The sequence below is a fragment of the Macrosteles quadrilineatus genome, unplaced genomic scaffold (assembly GCF_028750875.1).
Source record: "Macrosteles quadrilineatus isolate MER2022 unplaced genomic scaffold, UCM_ALF_1.0 Scaffold_3__2_contigs__length_128488019, whole genome shotgun sequence".
NCBI lineage: Eukaryota > Metazoa > Arthropoda > Insecta > Hemiptera > Cicadellidae > Macrosteles > Macrosteles quadrilineatus.
The window spans coordinates 64,067,622-64,086,028 of NW_026542596.1; the positions used below are offsets into that span (position 1 = coordinate 64,067,622).

Sequence of the window (18,407 nt, forward strand, 5' to 3'; positions counted from 1 at the left end):
TTTTATGACGAATTGTATGGTTAAATTTAATTTTACAAGGTCCAATGGGGAGGCTTTTGCCCCTGTAGCCCCCCCCCCCTTCCTTGGAACCGGCACTGGCCGACGGCCTTAAAGAATGAACTTTGATGCAATTTTAAATAATTTTAAAACACAAAAATATACTTTGCTCTTTACTTTTTATAGCTCTCCGTGATCTCTCACTTCTAAAAAAATGGCTAGATCAAAATGTGCTCTCACTTAATGTGAACAAGACTAAATTTCTTCTGATATCACTCAGTACAAGCACTGATTATAGTCTAGACAATTTGAAGATTCATTGTTGCGGCGACCATAACAGTATATCTTTGTAATTGTGAATACATTGAAAAAGTAGATTATTACAAATATTTAGGTGTTTATTTTGACTACCGAATGAGGTGGTCAGAGCATGTAGATTTCTTAAAGAAAAGGATTCGTAAATACATATATGCTTTTCATCAACTGAGTGTCATTTTGGACGAGGAGGACGTAGAGAGAGCTTATTTCGCTTATGTACAATCCTTGATTTCATTTGGTATTATCTGCTGGGGAGCATGCTATCACACCACCTTGGAACCCTTGAATGTGGTCCAAAGATCAATTTTGAAAGTAGCTTTTAGAAAAAATAAAAGGTACTCCACTGATGCACTATTCCGTAAGACGGGAGTATTAACAGTCAGACATATTTTCATTCAGTTTCTTCTTAGTCACACATTCAAAAACTCAAACACGATTCTTACAGCAGTCACACATCAACACTACACAAGATATTCACATAATGTTGGAATATCTGTCCCTCAGCTACATAAGTCAGTTCTAACTACCAACTGTTTTTATGTTGTTCAGATTCTATATCGAAATCTAATTCAAAAATATAATATTCAACACATTTTTAGTTTACCCTCAATACAGAAATTAAAAAAACAGATGCTTGTTTTACTGCACTACCAATGAAGAGGCCGAAACTTTGATCAGACCTAACCTTACTTGACCCTGACTAAACAATCCTTGACCCTTCGACCCCCTCGCCCTCACAATGTCTCCTGTCTTAGATTGCATTGGCTTTGGTTGTCGTCGCCGACATTCTCTTATCCACTATACGATCAAGTTAAATTAACAAGGCTTAAAAACCTTCCCAATTTTAGTGTGTGCCCTCAATTTGCTTAGACTGATAACAGCCAGGCCCCTACGCACAGGCACCTGCCCATGTAGGCCTATCCCATAAGTAAGGCAAATTTTATTTTATTTTAGAAATATCGTACTGTTAAGTTGTATAGCTACTCTCTGTTTTAGTTTATATTCTTGGGATAAGTAAACGTTTTTCATTTCATTTTTTTTTTTCATTTCATTTCATTTTTCCTATATCCTCAAGACAGTCATGAAAAGGTTCTAGTGTTTTTCCTTTGGTTGAATGACTTGTATCATTGACTATACCTTGTTAATATTCTGAGTGTTAAGCAAGTAAAGTAAACAGCCATCTACTTTTCTTCGAAACAATTTGAGATTGGGTGGCTATAAAAAATAGCAACATTCGCAAGCTTTAATTCTACAAACAAGAATTTAATTCTGTCCGCCCATACGACATGAGGTCATTTAAAAGTAGTCATGGTCATTTGAAAATATAAAGTGTCAATAATTTAAGCCTACCTCAGACAACTAATATTCTAGAACAATACAATCACTCTATAAAATACATCACAGTCGATGGATTTCAATTGTATAGAATTTCAAATGGATAAACATTTTAACAAATTTGTTCATAAGACAATTGTATTACTTACCTCGGGGTATCGTCGAAAACATTTCAAATTCCCTATAACCTTGTGGAGATCGTCGATTTCCTCCTCAGTACGAAGTCGTTGGTCCTTCCGTAAAAGTGACTTGTTCTGTTACAAATTAAAACAATCATGTGTAACTTTACCAGATTAAATAAATACCAGCATAAATGAGTATTGTAATACAATTTTATAGGTTTGAATGCTTGAACCTCCAAAGAATCTTCTAGCCCTTTAATATTTAAGCCTCTTTTAGCGAATTTCCCATATAGGGAATAAGCTATTACCGTAGTACTCATGGTAAGACCTGGACGCGGGACCGATTTTTTTTTTCGTTTTGAGGTCCCTAGAGGCCAAAAACACCATCCGTTCAAATTCATATATATATATATATATATATATATATGTATTTATATATTTATATATATATATATATATATGTGTCCGTCAGCACGATAACTCGAGCAAAAATGATCCGATTTTGATGAAATTTGGTACAAACGTGTAAACGTACGTTTATTCGAACGAGTTCGCGATCCAGCATGATCGGACCATGGGAACGGGGGTTTACGGGGGGTTTTATGGGGTAAAAATAGGTTTTTCCCATTTTTGACCCAAAAAACATAAAATTTAGCAATTTCTTACCAAACCATTTTGTAGAGCTTAAAAAAACAAATAATTTAGTATATTGAAGCGTTATTATGCGCCTAATGGTTACGGAGAAAATTCCAAAAAAATTGTAAATTTAAAATTTCCATGTTATTCTTATGGAGAATAAGTAAACTGTTGTAGTTTGCTTGTTTGTGAACATATTTTGATCAAATTTGGAAAATGTTTTTATTTCTTACTAACTATTCACATTTTACAAAAAAAAAAAAACAGTTTTACCCTCCCAGATGCAGCAAACCTAAGTACTTGTTAAACTAATTCTATTTAAATCAAGAATAAATGTTATATTTTTAAGTAGACATTTCAGTGTAAATCCAATCAGTCAAATGGAAATTCGCTTAGTCTGCAGGTTTGCTGCGGCGGGGGCATTTTAATCCTTGACCTTTTGGTCCCTCATGTTATAATAGATTCACTTTCGTTATTTTCTCTGATATTTTGCCAGGATTCAGAGGTCCCTATTAGAAAATGAACTGTAAGTTGTTGAGTAAAATCATTCACCAGTCCCACAAACATTATTCATCAATCAGATTTTTATAAAAATTTGTCTTAATTGCGGTCCCTTATATGTGGTGCACATTATTAACATAAAGTGGACCACATTTCTTTCCCTGAAGTATAAGATTAAATCACAATCGCCTCTTCTGATGTACAGCGTACGTCCTGGTTTACGTAACTGATAGCTATAATCTGCTACTTTTCTTAATTGGTTGTCATGTCTATCTAAAAAATATTCCTGGTTAGTTCCTTGTCCCTATCCTATTGTATTTGGCTCTTCCGGTAGCAAATAACCTGTACCAGTTACAGTTTTTGCTGGAAAATACCTGAATTCTGAGACTCTTGTACTTATCTTTTCCATCTAGCCTAAAACATTCCTCTTAGTATAATTATCGACATCCTTGATATGTTGTTCGTATTCTAATAGAATTCCGGATCGTTACCTGGATGCTGAGGCTCTGATACTTCTCCTTGGTCATGACGTCTATCCGCAGCACATTCTTCTTGATGTCCTCGTCCACACCCTTGCCCACGTTTGGTCTCTCTGTCAGCCACGGTCTGTGGTTCATCACCATTCTCCCGAGGGCTCGGAACCGCGTCCTCCCGCACAGTCGACCTGTCCGGCGCCTCCTCTGTAACACATTTAGATTCTGTGCAAATTGAAAAAAAGGTTACACGGTTTGAAATACATCCTACGCAAAAGTTATGCACTCTTTACAAGAGACATACATCGTGCATGGCGATTAAAATAATAATCAATGGCTCCGTAATCTTAAATATTTTCTATGAGGAGACTTCTTATTTATATGTGGAATGTGTTAAAGTCAATATTCTAAGGGTAGCTTTGGAATTATTTAAACAAATCAAATTTGAACAGTGAATGGCTGGATTGAATGGCTTATTTGGGTCCATTACGACCTTCAAAGATGATTAGTGTCCCTGAGATATCTTAAACATTTAAAGTTACTATAGCCTACTTAATAAAGTTTAGATGTTCGATAACAGATCGCTTGTACCATATTCATATATAGACTAAACATATACTCATAATTTTGTCATCCTGGAGACATCTTCCATCACACAGGCTATAGTCTATGGTTTAATGTAAGACAATATTTTGCAAGCTGATGTACACACCTTAATTTTAATTATTATAGATTTCAAATCTTGAATTCAAAATCAGTCTTGTTCTTGTCCAAAGGCACAATATAAGTTAAGATAGATACAAGATAACTTACCCGGATATGTCGGTTCATGTTGCTTTGTTTCGCTGGATACATTATTTTCAGGTTATGAGTAACAAAATTTTTACACAGTTTTGATTAGACTTTCGTAAGAGCACTAATTTTAATAAATTGCATCTCATGGAAATGTGTTTTTAAACTAGAAGTATTTGTTAAACAAATATAGTTTTGTAGATCAAAATTTATTTGACGCGTTATCCAATAAGTATTTTCATAAACAATCATAAATTATTTACAAAATTACAGCTGAGTAACTTTAAGAATTGATTTATCCACAGGCATGGGGAAGGTGTCCATCAAACTTTTTATTAGGGCCTTTTTTAGCTCAATTTTTTTAATGAGGATGTGGGGGTACGGAATAACTCCGGGTAGAAATGAAAATATAAAAACAAAACAATAAGGATAAACAACATATTATATGATTTTCCATTTTCAATGTAGTACTCTTTCAATGCTCTCAACTATGAAACTCGTTTGATTTCATGAGGTTTTATATTTACTCGATTTGATTCGGTTTATGAGATTATAGCAAGAAGGGTTCTAATAACTGATATTTACTTATTTGCGTTGCAATTTTAGTCTATTTTGTAGTGTTTAATAAGTACTATAAATAAGTACTAAATATGATGGGACACCGAACTATTTGGTTCTGTTGTTGTAATGTTAGGTTTATAATGCCAAAAAATTAAATACAATCTAGGAATAATTTGTTTTCCAATTAATGTTAGATACAATACTGACATTTTTTTATGTTTGTTCAGTAAAAATGTAGGCTAGTTGCAATTAATTTTCCATTTACCCAATGTGCGTGGAATAAAAAGTAACGTCTTTGGAAAAGTAGCTAAAATTGTAGCTGTAGTTGTAGCTAACTACTTTTGCGGAACTGTAGCTGTAGCTGTAGCTAAGCTACTTTTTTGGAAATGTAGCAGTAGTTGTAGCTAGCTACATTTTAAAAGTAGCTTCCCCAACACTGGATTTTCCATTTCATAATACTAACATGACTGTTACAATAAGAATGTTAATTAATTTTAAAACGATAAAGATAGGTTATTCATAAAGTAAAACATGTAGCTATAAGTTAGCTTAATGTACTATTTGCATATTCATTATTTTTATGTGTATTATCTTCATTGGCTTTTCTTCTCCTTTTAAGCTGCAGTTGGCCAGCCTGCTACTACACCTAGCCCACCCACTGTCTCCATGGTAACATGTTGGCCATTAAACTATAAACACCTGGAATTTTACTGTAGCAATTTAGCATAACAAATCTTCCCTGTATAAGGAAGGTATGTACTCTTTCAATGCTCTCAACTATGAAACTCGTTTGATTTCATGAGGTTTTATATTTACTCGATTTGATTCGGTTTATGAGATTATAGCAAGAAGGGTTCTAATAACTGATATTTACTTATTTGCATTAGCTACTGTATTTGTGTTGCAATTTTAGTCTATTTTGTAGTGTTTATCATTACTTTTTAAATTTCTCAAACTTCATGTTGGCCTCTCTTCATTAGTTCTTCAATTAATAGGTGTTTTCTTAAATTTCAAGAAAACCCATTCTATTAATTGGTAAATCATAATACAGTATTGATTTTATTCCACTATTCACTGCTGGTAAACCAAACCGCTTTGCATTATTTTGTGAACGAGGAAATTACATGGCTGATGTTATACAATAGAACAATATAAATTCTTGATTGGAAAAAAGCTACTTCCAATAAATTTATGAATTTCAAACAATGTAAAAAATAGAGGTTGAAATTTAAAAAAAACTGTTTTTTTTTCTTTTTGTATGAAAAACGCATATCAACACTACGCGATTTGGTGAACCACTGCTCGGTGCATGGCGTATGGTGCATCTGCCTTTAGATTCCCTTATGAGGATGAAAGATACAGAACTATTCTTAAATAGAAATCTATGCAGATGTAACTAAATATAGCATTAACAGCTGATTAAAGTATTCATTCAAAGTTATGAGGAGAAAGCACAACATTTTTCACAGTTAAGCCGGGTTTACACGATGCCAGTTGGCGAGACAATTGTCTTTGCCAATTGGCATCACGTGGTTTTGGAATTGTCGTAGGCCAGGCAAGTTGAACGAGAACCTGTTCACACGTGGCCAACACTTGCCCAGGCATTTTACAGTGAACCAGGGTACTACTGCTAAAAGACAAGACAGTGCTATTGGCCTCTACACCGTTTACACGGCGCCAATTGTCACGACAACTGGGTTTTTGAGGGGTGGGGGCCTCGCTGGGCCCAGCTCATTGTCCTCAGTCTACTCCCGGAGACAACTGAATTTCGGGACAGTTGGCGGGCCAATTGGCTTGCCAATTGGCCTGAAGTGTTTACACGAAGCCAGTAATTCCAAGCCAGTCAGTTGTCTCCTGACAATTGTCTCGCCAACTGGCATCGTGTAAACCCGGCTTTATTTCATAAATTATCAAGAAGGGGGTAAACTGGGGCACCTAGAATTTCAGGCGTTTAATCTAAAGTTGGATTTTTGCCCATTGCAGTTTGCAGTTAGTTGTGACCTCAGAGGATGGCTATCTTACTAATATTATAAATGTGAAATTTTGTGTGTTTGTTTGTTTGTTTGAAGTTCAATCACGCAACTACTGGATGTATTGGGCTGAAATTTGGCATGATGATCGCTCACATTCCCGATTAACATATAGGCATATTCTTATCTTTAAAATCCTTTCGGGCTCCGCCCCAGGTGCTCTGTAGTTCCCAATGTTAACCTTATGAGTATTCATATTTAAAGGGAATTAAAGAATTCAGTCGTAGCTGTTTCAACCAAAAAAGTTTGTTCTATGATATGCAAAAGCATTAAAAATTTATAAGACATACCAACAGGGTGCAGCACTATATTTTTTTGCATATATGAAAACAGCTAATTTTTAGAACCAAGCAGCAACAAAAAACTGTGATAGGCAATGAGAACTAACTGTCAAAGAAGGATTGTTTACAGTTATGTTTATGTTGTTAACTTCATGAATAATTTGTGATAGTTTGAGAATTTTTTGTGATTTATTTTTTCTATTGTCCTATTGTTTAGGTGAAGTGGTAGAACATTATGGCTATGGTAGATGTGTAATACTATAGAATGCTGTAAATTTGAAGAAGCAAATGTTATATAACTGTGTCCTACCTCATTACAAACGCAAAGTTTGAGCATAACTGCAATAAGCATTTTATACTTATATGCCAACCCCGTACGAAGGAGGGGTACTCTGCTAGTGATCAATAAATGCCTTCAGGAAGTTGATTATAGGTTATAGGGACTTGATGATTGATATTCCACTCATGCCTCTTATACCAATTAGAGAGTACATTGTTAGAAAACTATTTGAGTAAAGTGCAATAATTTTGAAGTTAAGAAGGATGAGTTTTAATTGTGTACCTATACCTTAATCAATTCAACACCATTATATTTTTAACCTTTGTAATAATCAAGCAGTATATTTTCTGTATAGTCTTGTTACTCTCTATCAATTTAGTGGTGTAGTCGTAAATATTTTAAGTGCGGGAGCACTCTCCATCATCTTAGAAAACAAACCTGGGTCCCCTTTTCAATAAAATAGGATTTTCATAAAATTAGAGTGGGAACGCTGTTCACAAACAATGCTGCTAGACTACACCACTGCTGCCCCATAAAAAAACACTAAAAGCCCCAATGACAAATGGCCACAGTGATCAGAATCCAATTATTCTCAGTACCGAACCAGCAACACCTCGAGATTTGAAGGCGAGCACTAAAACATCTCAGTTAAAACCTGATTTTTTTTGTAGGCAGCATCTGCATATCAGCATGTACAAGAAGGAAAAGACTCTTCAGCTGCTAACCTCTGCTTCGGCAATCCCCAACAACCTAGCAGTCAGCTGTTTACGAAGGGGAGCCACTGCCGAGTCCATCGCTGTAGTTCACCAGGTGAAAGACTGCCCTATATCTCACATCAGCTGATTCTGCACAATTACACCCAAGGCCTCACTTTGCATATGAGCTGACTAGGCTGTAATCCGGGCGCAATCTTTAGAAGCCCAAAATTTTAAAAAATCTGTTTTTGTAGAGGGACAAAAGAGCTCACAAATTTTGAGCAGTGTTTTATTTTCCTAATAGCTTAACAAAACTGTCTTCAAGTTCTTAATACAGGTGATAAAGCTACTGGATTAAGCCATCGTTTAACCAGATAACAATATTTGTATTTTAAATACTAAGACATTTTTTTCCATTATGAATTTCATTACAATTTTAATCCACACATGCTTTGAAATGCATCTCCAATGAGATAGTTTACTTGGTTACCATTCACCATTCTTTTCTCACTCACCAATATGGACCTTTTCCACCAACATCAATACAAGAGAAAATAATTTGCAGGGTAAAGCCACGATAGAGGTTCACAGCACGTACACTCCTAATATGTTTATTCAATCTACAGGGTTTCATCAACATGGTAGGGGTGGGGGAAGAGGAGCTCAGTGCCAAGTACATCCCATGCACAGACACGGCACAACGACAGAGCGCCATGGTCACACAGGTTGGCAAAATACTTTGAATTATGTAACTCATTTAAATAGTATATTCCTTAGAGATGTTGATAAGAATAAGTGCAATTTCATTGATGAGTCGGTGAATTTAACAGACTGTGAAACTAAGTCAGCAAAATCTTACGTCCCAATTCCATCAATTTAACTATATCAGTACAGTTCATCCTTGTACTGTACCAGCTGACCACTCCCTTTGTATAAATTCAAATTTATTTTAAAAATTGAAATCTTACTACACATTGTAGTCTGCTGTAGAACAAAGAATAATATTACGTTAAATTTTGCAAGTTTGATTAAATCTAATTATGATAGTTGTTATATAGGTGGTTTCTTATAATATTAATAGAAAATTTTATGGCTGTTAAAGATATTAAATATAGCACTTGATTTTCCAACTTGAATTTCTTCCAAAATTTCTCCACTTGTTGAGGAATTGTTCCTCTTGATCCAATGAGTAGTCCATATACTTCGAATTTTGATATTTTATATTTCTCTGAATAATATGGGATAGTTTTCTTGTAAATATTTACTTTTTCTTCATGGACTTCCTGTGGCTGATTTTCATTTGTCTCAAGACGAACTGTTGGGTCTATAATGAGACCGAAATCTTTCTCCTTGTCTATAACAATGATGTCACTCCGCCTCACAGAGCCCTCTTCTTCTATAGCCGTGACCTCTTCATAGACCTCGTAATTTTTCTTTCTGAATTGATCAGCTATGATTTTTCTGATGGTATGGTGGCGGGTATTTCGTAGAAGACTACTAAATGGGCACTTTCCAAGGACGTGGGCAAGAGTTTCAAGAGTAAATTTCTCAGATACAGGACAATGCCTGCACTGGTTCCCGTCCCTGGATCTCCCATGAAGACTTCTAAGAGGAATAACGTCTCCGACCATTTTCAAGTATTGTTTGAACTCAGCTTCTGTGAGGCCACAACCTCTAGCCAAATTTTTATTGATCTTGTTACATTCTTTGAAAAGAACCACCCCATTCCCTTTGTATGGAAGTTTACACCAATTTTGATACTCTAAGTCTCGTAAGGTTTCTCGCAGTATCTTGGGTTTTGATTCAATAAATTCAATACTTAAATTAAATTTTTCCAGACAAAACCTAATTTCTTCGTCAAATTGACGAATATTAAGTAAGTAGGGGTTTCCCGTTTGTTTTAATACGCGACATATGTTTATATGTTGGATTGATGATTCCCACATTGATTTACATAACCCAATCCCTTTGTTTTTAGTACTTGTATAAAACATAGAATTTGGCATATCATTTGGAAGATCTAAGATTTCCTTTGTTGTTGATCTTATCACTTTATCAACATCGTCAAAGAATTTCATTGTAATTTTCTTAATTGGTGCGGTTTGAAAAGGATATATTAAAGATGGCCAAATATTATGATTCAATACATACATTTTTTGTTCAGACCTTAAAAAAGGAGAACATGTTAATTTTTCAATTTTGTTTATCAATGAACTAATTGTTTTTTCAGAGTCAAATACTATGCTTTCAGAAAAATTTACTCCTAAGTATTTAATTTTTTCATTAAATGTTATAGATTTTATTTCTTTTGAACATATTTGGAAGTTTTCCTCTTGTAATCTACCTTTTTCAATGTTAATAATTTTAGTTTTTGATATATTTATAGTTAATCCAATTTCTCTGAAGAAGTCACAAATCGAATCGAATAATACGAGAGCACTTTCTCTATTCTTACCAATTAAAATGGTATCGTCAGCGAATCCTAGAATACTTAGAGAAGGCATGTCCTTGCATAGCTTATACCCTAGCTCCTCACTTACGGCATGTTGTGACATTTCAGAGAGGATATGGTCAATACATAGGTTATACAAAGTGGGTGACAATGGAGATCCCTGCATTACACCCCTTTGTATTTTGATGTCCTTTGTTTTCCCTCTATGAGTTTCAACTTTTGTAACATTGCCTATTTGGAGTTTAATTATTATTTCAATCAGTTTCCTAGGAATAGGTAGCTCCTGCAAGACTGAGGATAAGTGGTTATGGCCGATATTGTCGTACGCTTTCTCAATATCCAGAAACATAATACAGCAGTCGGTTTTCTTTGATTTTGCTGATCTCAATACCTCATTTAGAATACTTGTATTAAGATGGGAACCAGGGGTATTAGAAAAACCTCCTTGAAACTGGTTAAATTTGATATATTCTTTTAGTCTTTTGTCCAATATTTTTTCTAATATCCTCCTTAAAACAGAACATATTGTGATTGGTCTCCAGTTATTAACCTCTTTTTTGTCTCCACCTTTATCAATTAAAATAGTTCGTGCTCTTTGAAATGATGAAGGTATCTGGTTTGTAAGGTGTATTGTGTTATAAATTGAACAGAGGATCTTTGCTACTTTCTTAAGTTTTACAATTCTCATTAATATATTGTCAGGTCCCGGAGAAGTGTCAATTTTTATTGCATTTATTGCTCTCACGACTTCTTCTACAGTAATTTTTTGATTATAATGCGAATCTAAGTCTTTCACTATTGTGTCTTCCACATTGTTATATGACATTTTCATATTTTCATTTGGATTGGAGAAACGTGTGGTAAAACCTTCGTGTAATGTTTTTAGATCAATTTCACATCCTTTATTACCGTCTCCGATTATCCTTCTCACAGCTTTCCTACGCCTATTATAGTATTAAAATTGGATCAGATCATATTCATACTTTTCTTTTCTCTTTTTCCTTTCGTTTTTAGTTTTCCTTTCTGGGTTGGATGATTTCTTATAATTACTATTTTGAGGATAGTCTTGTTTCTTTTTCCTTAATTTATAAAACCTGTAAGAAGGATGTTTAGGCCCAGGAAGATTGTGTAAAGCGTGAGATAAAAACTTGGAAAACTTATCAAAATTTTCAGAGAATAACTCAAAGTGTGTTTGTTCTTCATTGAAGACTGTTAACCAAGAATCGAGATCCTTGTTTATGCGATCACTTTCGCTATTTACTTTGCTTGACATATTGTTTGTTTTATCATCCAATTTGTCTGGAGACTGTGTTTTTGAGCTTTCTGGACAATACTTGTTTAGAATTATATCACGATGTTTATTGTGGTGGCTCTTTGAAATATGGAGAGATAATCCTTTTTTGCTTTTAAAGAGTTTTCCGCATTCGCCACAAGTTTGATCATTTGATTGATCTACTTTACTGTTACATTCCTCACTTTTTTGAAATTTATGATCTTCAGCTGAGGTTTGCTTTATGCCTTCCAACGATTTATTTCTAATCTTAGTTGCTTGACATTTATTATTAGGGACAATACGTAACATGTAGGGAGTATGGCATACATTGTACAGGGCTAAGAGGCCCATGTGGACAAGCACATGCATGGTTAAAAGAGGCAAACATGTTCCCACCCGTGATTCAAAGCAGGCAGGTTTTTTTCACTCAAAAACTCATGAAATTCTTTCTCCTTACGTTTTTAGTTTGGTAGTAGAAGAAGAAGAAATGTGTGTACAAAATTAATCAAAAAATCAAGAACAATGAAGTAACTACTACAAAATAAAGAAAACTTAGTAAAAACGTCTGTACTAAACAACGCTAGAAAAGCAGGTTGGATTTTATTTATTTATTTTATTTATTTTTTATTTATTTTATTTTATTTTGCATGCTACAAAACAGAATACAAATTCCATTAACATTGCAGCACTATTCTAGTTTGTACAAAAATTGAGAACATGCTATGAGTTCATAAAATTGAATAAAGTAAATCGTTCATAGACTAAGAATAATAAATATTAATTATTAAATAACAACAACAATAAATAATAGTAGCAATAAGTAACAATAAATAAGAGTGACTAAGAATTACGCAAATAAATAAGATAAATAAATAAGATAAGAAACAAAACATGAGACACAAGATAACTGATGAAGGTGAGAGAAATTAATAACATTAACCATTATGTGAGATTAAAGATTTTTTATAAGAGGCTAGGCTCGAGTTAAAAATATCAACGTTGTCTGATATTAAATTATATAGTCTCATCATCGTGTTGATAGGTGATTGAGCCCCTAGGCAAGTCCGTGAGAAGGACGGACTGAACAACGCGCGGGCTCTGGACGAGGGTCGGCGAACAAGGAACGTTAAACGAGATAAGAGCTCGCTGTCATCAACCTTATCATTGAGTAGTTTGTGTAGAAAGATAAGCATCCCCATATCACGACGTTGCTTTAGACTGACCATTTCAAACAAGTTTAAAAGAGTATGGTAAGATACATCAAATGTGAAGTATCCAAACTTCTTGAAGAATAAATATCTAAGGAATTTGATTTGTATTTGCTCAATCATGTCGACAAGATATGTTTGATGAGGATACCACACAGTTGCTCCAAACTCAAGTTTAGGCCGTACCAGGGTGCAATATAAAAGTTTGAGACTGTAAATGTTGGTTATAAAACTTCCTGATCTGAATATGAAGCCAAGAATTCGATACGCTGATCTACAAGACTCAATTACATGATTAGAAAAACACAACTTGCTATCAATTGTAACACCAAGATCTGTGACACTACTTCGACTACCCAGTAAATTACCATTCATGGAATATTGGAAGTTAACAGCGTTGTGAGTGCGTCTGGTGTAACTGACAACAAAACATTTATCTGAATGGAATTTTAAACCTACATCACTCCAAGCCACTAGTCTATCCAGGTCTTGTTGCAATAGAAGACAATCACTAACGTCGTTTATTTCTCTAAAGATCTTTAGATCATCAGCATAAAGAAGGACTTTACTATTCAACACACTGTTAACGATGTCATTAATGAAGATTGTGAACAATAAAGGGCCAAGGTTCGAACCCTGGGGAACCCCTGAAGATACAACAAATTCAGAAGATGAACTTCCCTGAAAAAAAACAAACTGTTTTCTGTTATGTAAGTAGGTCGAAAAAAAACGCAAACCATTGCAGGTGATACCAAGATAATTCAGTTTTGACAATAGTGATAGATGGTTAACTTTGTCAAACGCTTTTTCAAAATCAGTATAAATGACATCAACCTGACCTCCTTTGTCCAAAGAGGAAATACAAAAATCAGAAAAATTCATCAGATTAGTATTGATAGACCTCCGAGGATAAAAACCATGTTGGAGAGGCGTAATCCAGAACTTCACATGATTGAAAACCCTGTCATACAACACGGCTTCGAACAGCTTCGCTGGTGTGGACAAAATAGCAACCGGTCTGTAGTTTTTTATATCACTCTTTTTCCCCTTCTTGTGAATAGGGACAACTTTTGTAGTTTTCCAAAGATTAGGAAAATACGACGCACCTAAAGACAAATTGAAAATCTTTAGAAGAGGCTTAACTAACAGTTCAGCACAACCTTTGAATATAAAAGAAGGGACACCATCAGGGCCTACAGAGCGTTTGGGTTTAAGTTTTTTTAATGCCAACAATAACTCCTCCTCAGTGACATCACCAAATGCGAGACAACCAGAGTGTGCATGGACAGGTGAGCAGACCGCCTGGCGATACAACTCCTCATTATCAAGATGTGTGGGAACGTAAACAGATTGGAAGTAAGTAGCAAATGCCTCCGTTATCGCAACACTCCCCTCCACCTCCTCCCCGTCCAGAGTCATCGCAGCCACACGATTATCACTCGATCTTGGCCCCTTAATAATACTCCAAAATGAATTAGGATTTACCTTAATAGTATTTTCAATGTCGTTCAAATATTTTAAGTAATCTGTTTTGATATTACGTTTGGACTGACAACGTAATTCCTTATATTCCTCTGTAAAACACTGGTCTTTATATTTCTTTAATTTCCTTCTCGCCTTTTCTTTGTCTTTAATTAATTTAATCGTAACAGGAGAATACCAAATAGGATATTTTCGTTTAATGTTCTTACGCAATGGGACATTTGAATCTAGGGCTGAATATAAACTACTATAAAAATTATCAACTGCTAAATCTACATCCGAACAACTATATACAGAATCCCACTTAATATTCTTTACAGCAGTGTAAAGCTTCAAATAATCCACATTCTTGAAATTGTAAATTTTTCCCCCTTGATTATTACAACTAAAATTAGTTTTTTTTTCAATCAATAGTTCAAAATCAATACCTAATGGAGGGTGATACTTGTCTTTTTTTACTACAGGATATTCTTCCTTAACACCCATACTATCAATATTACTTAACACTAAATCAAGAGTCCTATTATCACAGTTTAGAATATTGTTTTTTAAAACTATATTATGTAAATTACAAAAAAACATAAGTTGCTTACAAATTTCATTACCAGTAGACAAATCAAAGTTTTCACCATATATATGAAGGTTAAAGTCCCCTAAAATAATTAATTGTTCATTACTCAAATTCAATGAATCAAGCTTACTAAAAAACGACTTATAAGTTGACATTTGACTATTTGGTTGAAAATAAACTAACCCCAAAATTAATGTAATTTAAGTGGCCATGGACACAATGATGTGTATTCTGACAAAACAAAGTGCAGTTGACCATCTTAACTAACCGAGAGGTAAATCTGCTCTAGTAAGGTAATTGTCGCTGCGTTTAGTTTGAATACCTCTCACATTTAAGTGTTGACATTGCAGGTGATGTGGTGCATGCTGGGAGGTGAGACTGTGCTAGCCATCACGTCCACTCAGGGACTACAAATATTTGACCCAAGTGGTCTCGAGTGCAGATTCTCACACCCGTGTGAAGACGCCTCCGTCCCAAACTCGGGTGAAACATTTGCTCGAGGACTAGCTATCATCGCAGATGAATTCCTCTGTGTTGGTAAACTATTTCAATTGACAACTTTATATTTATAAAAATTATTTCCAATATATTTCATTGCAGTTAAAGATGAAAATCTTATTTCAAGCAACACAGCTTTTGCAATTACTCCTCTTTCTTGGCCATCAATTTCTGCTGTTGAATTGGCGATTTTTCTCAATCAACAAAACATACCCGAAATCAGGAGATTTGAGGTGCTAACAGTTATCATGTCCCAGGAAATGCTACAGGGAGTGTGAGAGTGTTTGGTGTGCTGGGGGAGGACTGGGAGGTTGTATTTGTGGATCGCAAGCAAGAGCACGTAGAGGCCATCACAGACCTGGCAGCGTCCAGTGACTTGTTGGCATCAGCTGACGAGGGGGGAGCTGTCGTCTTGTGGAACCTCACTGGCGAGGAGCTTCTAAAGTCTTACAGCCTGCCTGACTACGGGTTGGTCAAACTTATCACCATTATGTAAATGCATTAATCCTTCCCAGACGGCAAAAATCATAGAACAGGAAAAAATTATAGGCAAAAATAAAAATTAATTTACCTTATTTGTGTTTTGTTATACAAGTATACATAAAATAAACACAATGGAACACTTCATACTGGAGAGAGCAGGAAAGTGGGGCCTTGGTACCGCGAAACATCCGGTTTCGCTCAAGCACCTGCCAGTCTGTCTGAAGAGAAGGCGGATATATCCGCTTCCCGTCCCCAGCATCTAAAACCAAAAGCGGATACATCCGCCAGCCGTCCTTTATCGCCAAGACTTAGGCGGATATATCCGTCACCCGTCCGTGAAGGGTTAATAGTTTTAACTTTGAATAATTTGTGATATTGGTTAAAGGTAATTGCTGATATTTTACATCACAATAGTAAAATACAAAACACAACGTTTTGGGATCGCTCCCTCATTGGTGGCCATTTTACACAGAAAGACTATTGTTTTACCGGGTGTCCAGTTAGTAAGTCTGTACTCTATTTATTCATCTTAGTAGTCCAACCCTTTGTCTAGTGTTGAACAAATCCAACCAAATCCAATTTTCCTCTGAACACGTTGTAACGCTCTGAACGTGATTGTAACATTGGCCCTTCAGAAAAAAATATCCCTTTCTATGTGCTGTAACCTCTAAACCATCAGCAACCTAAGCAACTGTAATAACTGCTATATTCCTGATTGCAGATCAGCCTGTACCAGTTTGCGGCTACACCAGCAGTTGTTGTTGGCTGGGTATGGTTCAGGCCACCTCAGATTGTTCAGTGTGTCTCCAACACACAAGCCTGTATTGATGTGTGAGGTGGCGGCCCACGCTCGCTGGCTCACAGCAATCGACGTTGCTACCGATGCGAATCTAGCTCTCTCCGTGTCCGAGGATTCCTTCATCCGAATCTGGGAGATTAAAGGAGGAGATCAACCGGTATGTTGAAAAAACTATCAATTATTTGAGATGAGGACGCCACATAGGTGTGAATTTTAACCAAAATATGAGTGAAGGATGAATGTTGTCAGATACTTGTATTGTGTAGCTTTGTTACTGACTAAGATCAGCTGGTTCAGTCAGGATCATTTATTTAAAGCCCAATGAACAGGAAAAGCTGCGTCCGGGTTTGAACCAGCGAACTTTAGATTGTTAGAGGAGTTTAACCACTAAGCTATCCAACCATATTATTACCTAACCATAAACTTAATTGTATTATGAGAACATAGATTGTTACGTTAATTAAAATTAGCATTAGCAATTATTGCTCAAAACAAATAATTTGTAACTTTGAATCCTGAATAGTGATGTGCGTATCGATACGTATCAATACAGATATCGATACAAGGACCGCAAAATATCGATTTTTGTATCAATACGTGGGAGTGTATCGATATGCCCGTATGGATACACCAGCCAATATCGTATCGAATATCGTATTGTTTATTTATTAATTTAAATCTTATTTTTAAGGTTAGAAATTTGTCTTCCCACCTTCCTTCCCTCAAAAGTAGTAGTGGAAATTTGATATTTTACTCTACCATCATTAAAAACACTGATAAAACATGTATTTTCAGCTATGTTTTGCAAATAACCTCAAAACTATAGGGCCACCATTAATGGAAGTGGGGACCCTCATTATCCATAATATACTATTTAATGTGTAGGCTAAGTGGCATACCCACCATCATTATAAGTACTTTTTGGTTCAATTAATTATTATCCCTGTGTAAAAACTAGGAAAACAATAACAAAATGTTTTCCAATTTGAGGGTTTGCCGGAATTTGGAGGTTATGTATGTGAGTTTGATACAAATAAAAAGACACAGGAAGGAAACGGCTTTTCTGAGGTAAGATTACAAGCACTAACCCTCTTTACAAGCTTGTAAGTAACATAGTACTGTATTTGTCTATGCAGCTTGTATATTTGAGATATTTACAATTTTTTTTTTATTATAAATAAACAATACGATACGATATTTTATCCAATACGGGTAAAAATCGATACACGTATCGATACACCATGTTCCGATACGTATCGATACGCAGTATCGATACATTGACCCGTATCGCACATCACTAGTCCTGAACCTGGCAACCTTTAAAGATTACCTCAACTGTTAATAAGATCTCTTTGTATGTCTGTGGATCAATAAAGTAACCATCAGCTAATATATTCATTGAATTTGTTTTAGATTATGCAGCAGAAGTTTTACACTCAAGTGGAAGATGCCTTTCTTGTAGGAGGCAGATTTCTCACAAAGGAAGGATCCTCGTTTTGTGTCTCATCTTATGATAGCAATCTAGTTCAGTGTTATAAAAGTTAATTGTTAACTACTATATGTTCATTTCTGTTCAACCACTGAAATAATTTATTTTTTACTGGTTTAAAATTTATTTAA

At 35.1% G+C, this 18,407-nt stretch overlaps 2 protein-coding genes across 2 annotated transcripts in view; one reads left to right on the forward strand and one right to left on the reverse strand.

Moving 5' to 3' along the window:
• LOC128991075 (uncharacterized) overlaps nt 1-4,238 on the reverse strand; it is a 36,768-nt gene extending 32,530 nt beyond the window's left edge. The window contains exons 1-3 of the mRNA XM_054413801.1: nt 4,196-4,238; nt 3,401-3,589; nt 1,800-1,904 (exon numbers count right to left, since the gene is read on the reverse strand). Of these exons, the coding sequence (XP_054269776.1) occupies nt 1,800-1,904; nt 3,401-3,589; nt 4,196-4,237 (336 nt within the window). The 5' untranslated portion in view covers nt 4,238. The remainder of the gene's footprint in view (nt 1-1,799; nt 1,905-3,400; nt 3,590-4,195) is intronic.
• A 1,186-nt stretch (nt 4,239-5,424) lies between these two features.
• Nucleotides 5,425-18,332, forward strand: LOC128989258 (WD repeat-containing protein 54-like). The gene is made up of 7 exons (XM_054411134.1): nt 5,425-5,487; nt 7,998-8,136; nt 8,648-8,746; nt 15,358-15,544; nt 15,763-15,973; nt 16,710-16,944; nt 18,201-18,332. The coding sequence occupies exons 2-7, from the start codon at nt 8,017-8,019 to the stop codon at nt 18,330-18,332; spliced, it is 984 nt and encodes a 327-aa protein (XP_054267109.1). The 5' UTR covers nt 5,425-5,487; nt 7,998-8,016.
• The last annotated feature ends 75 nt before the right edge of the window (nt 18,333-18,407 follow it).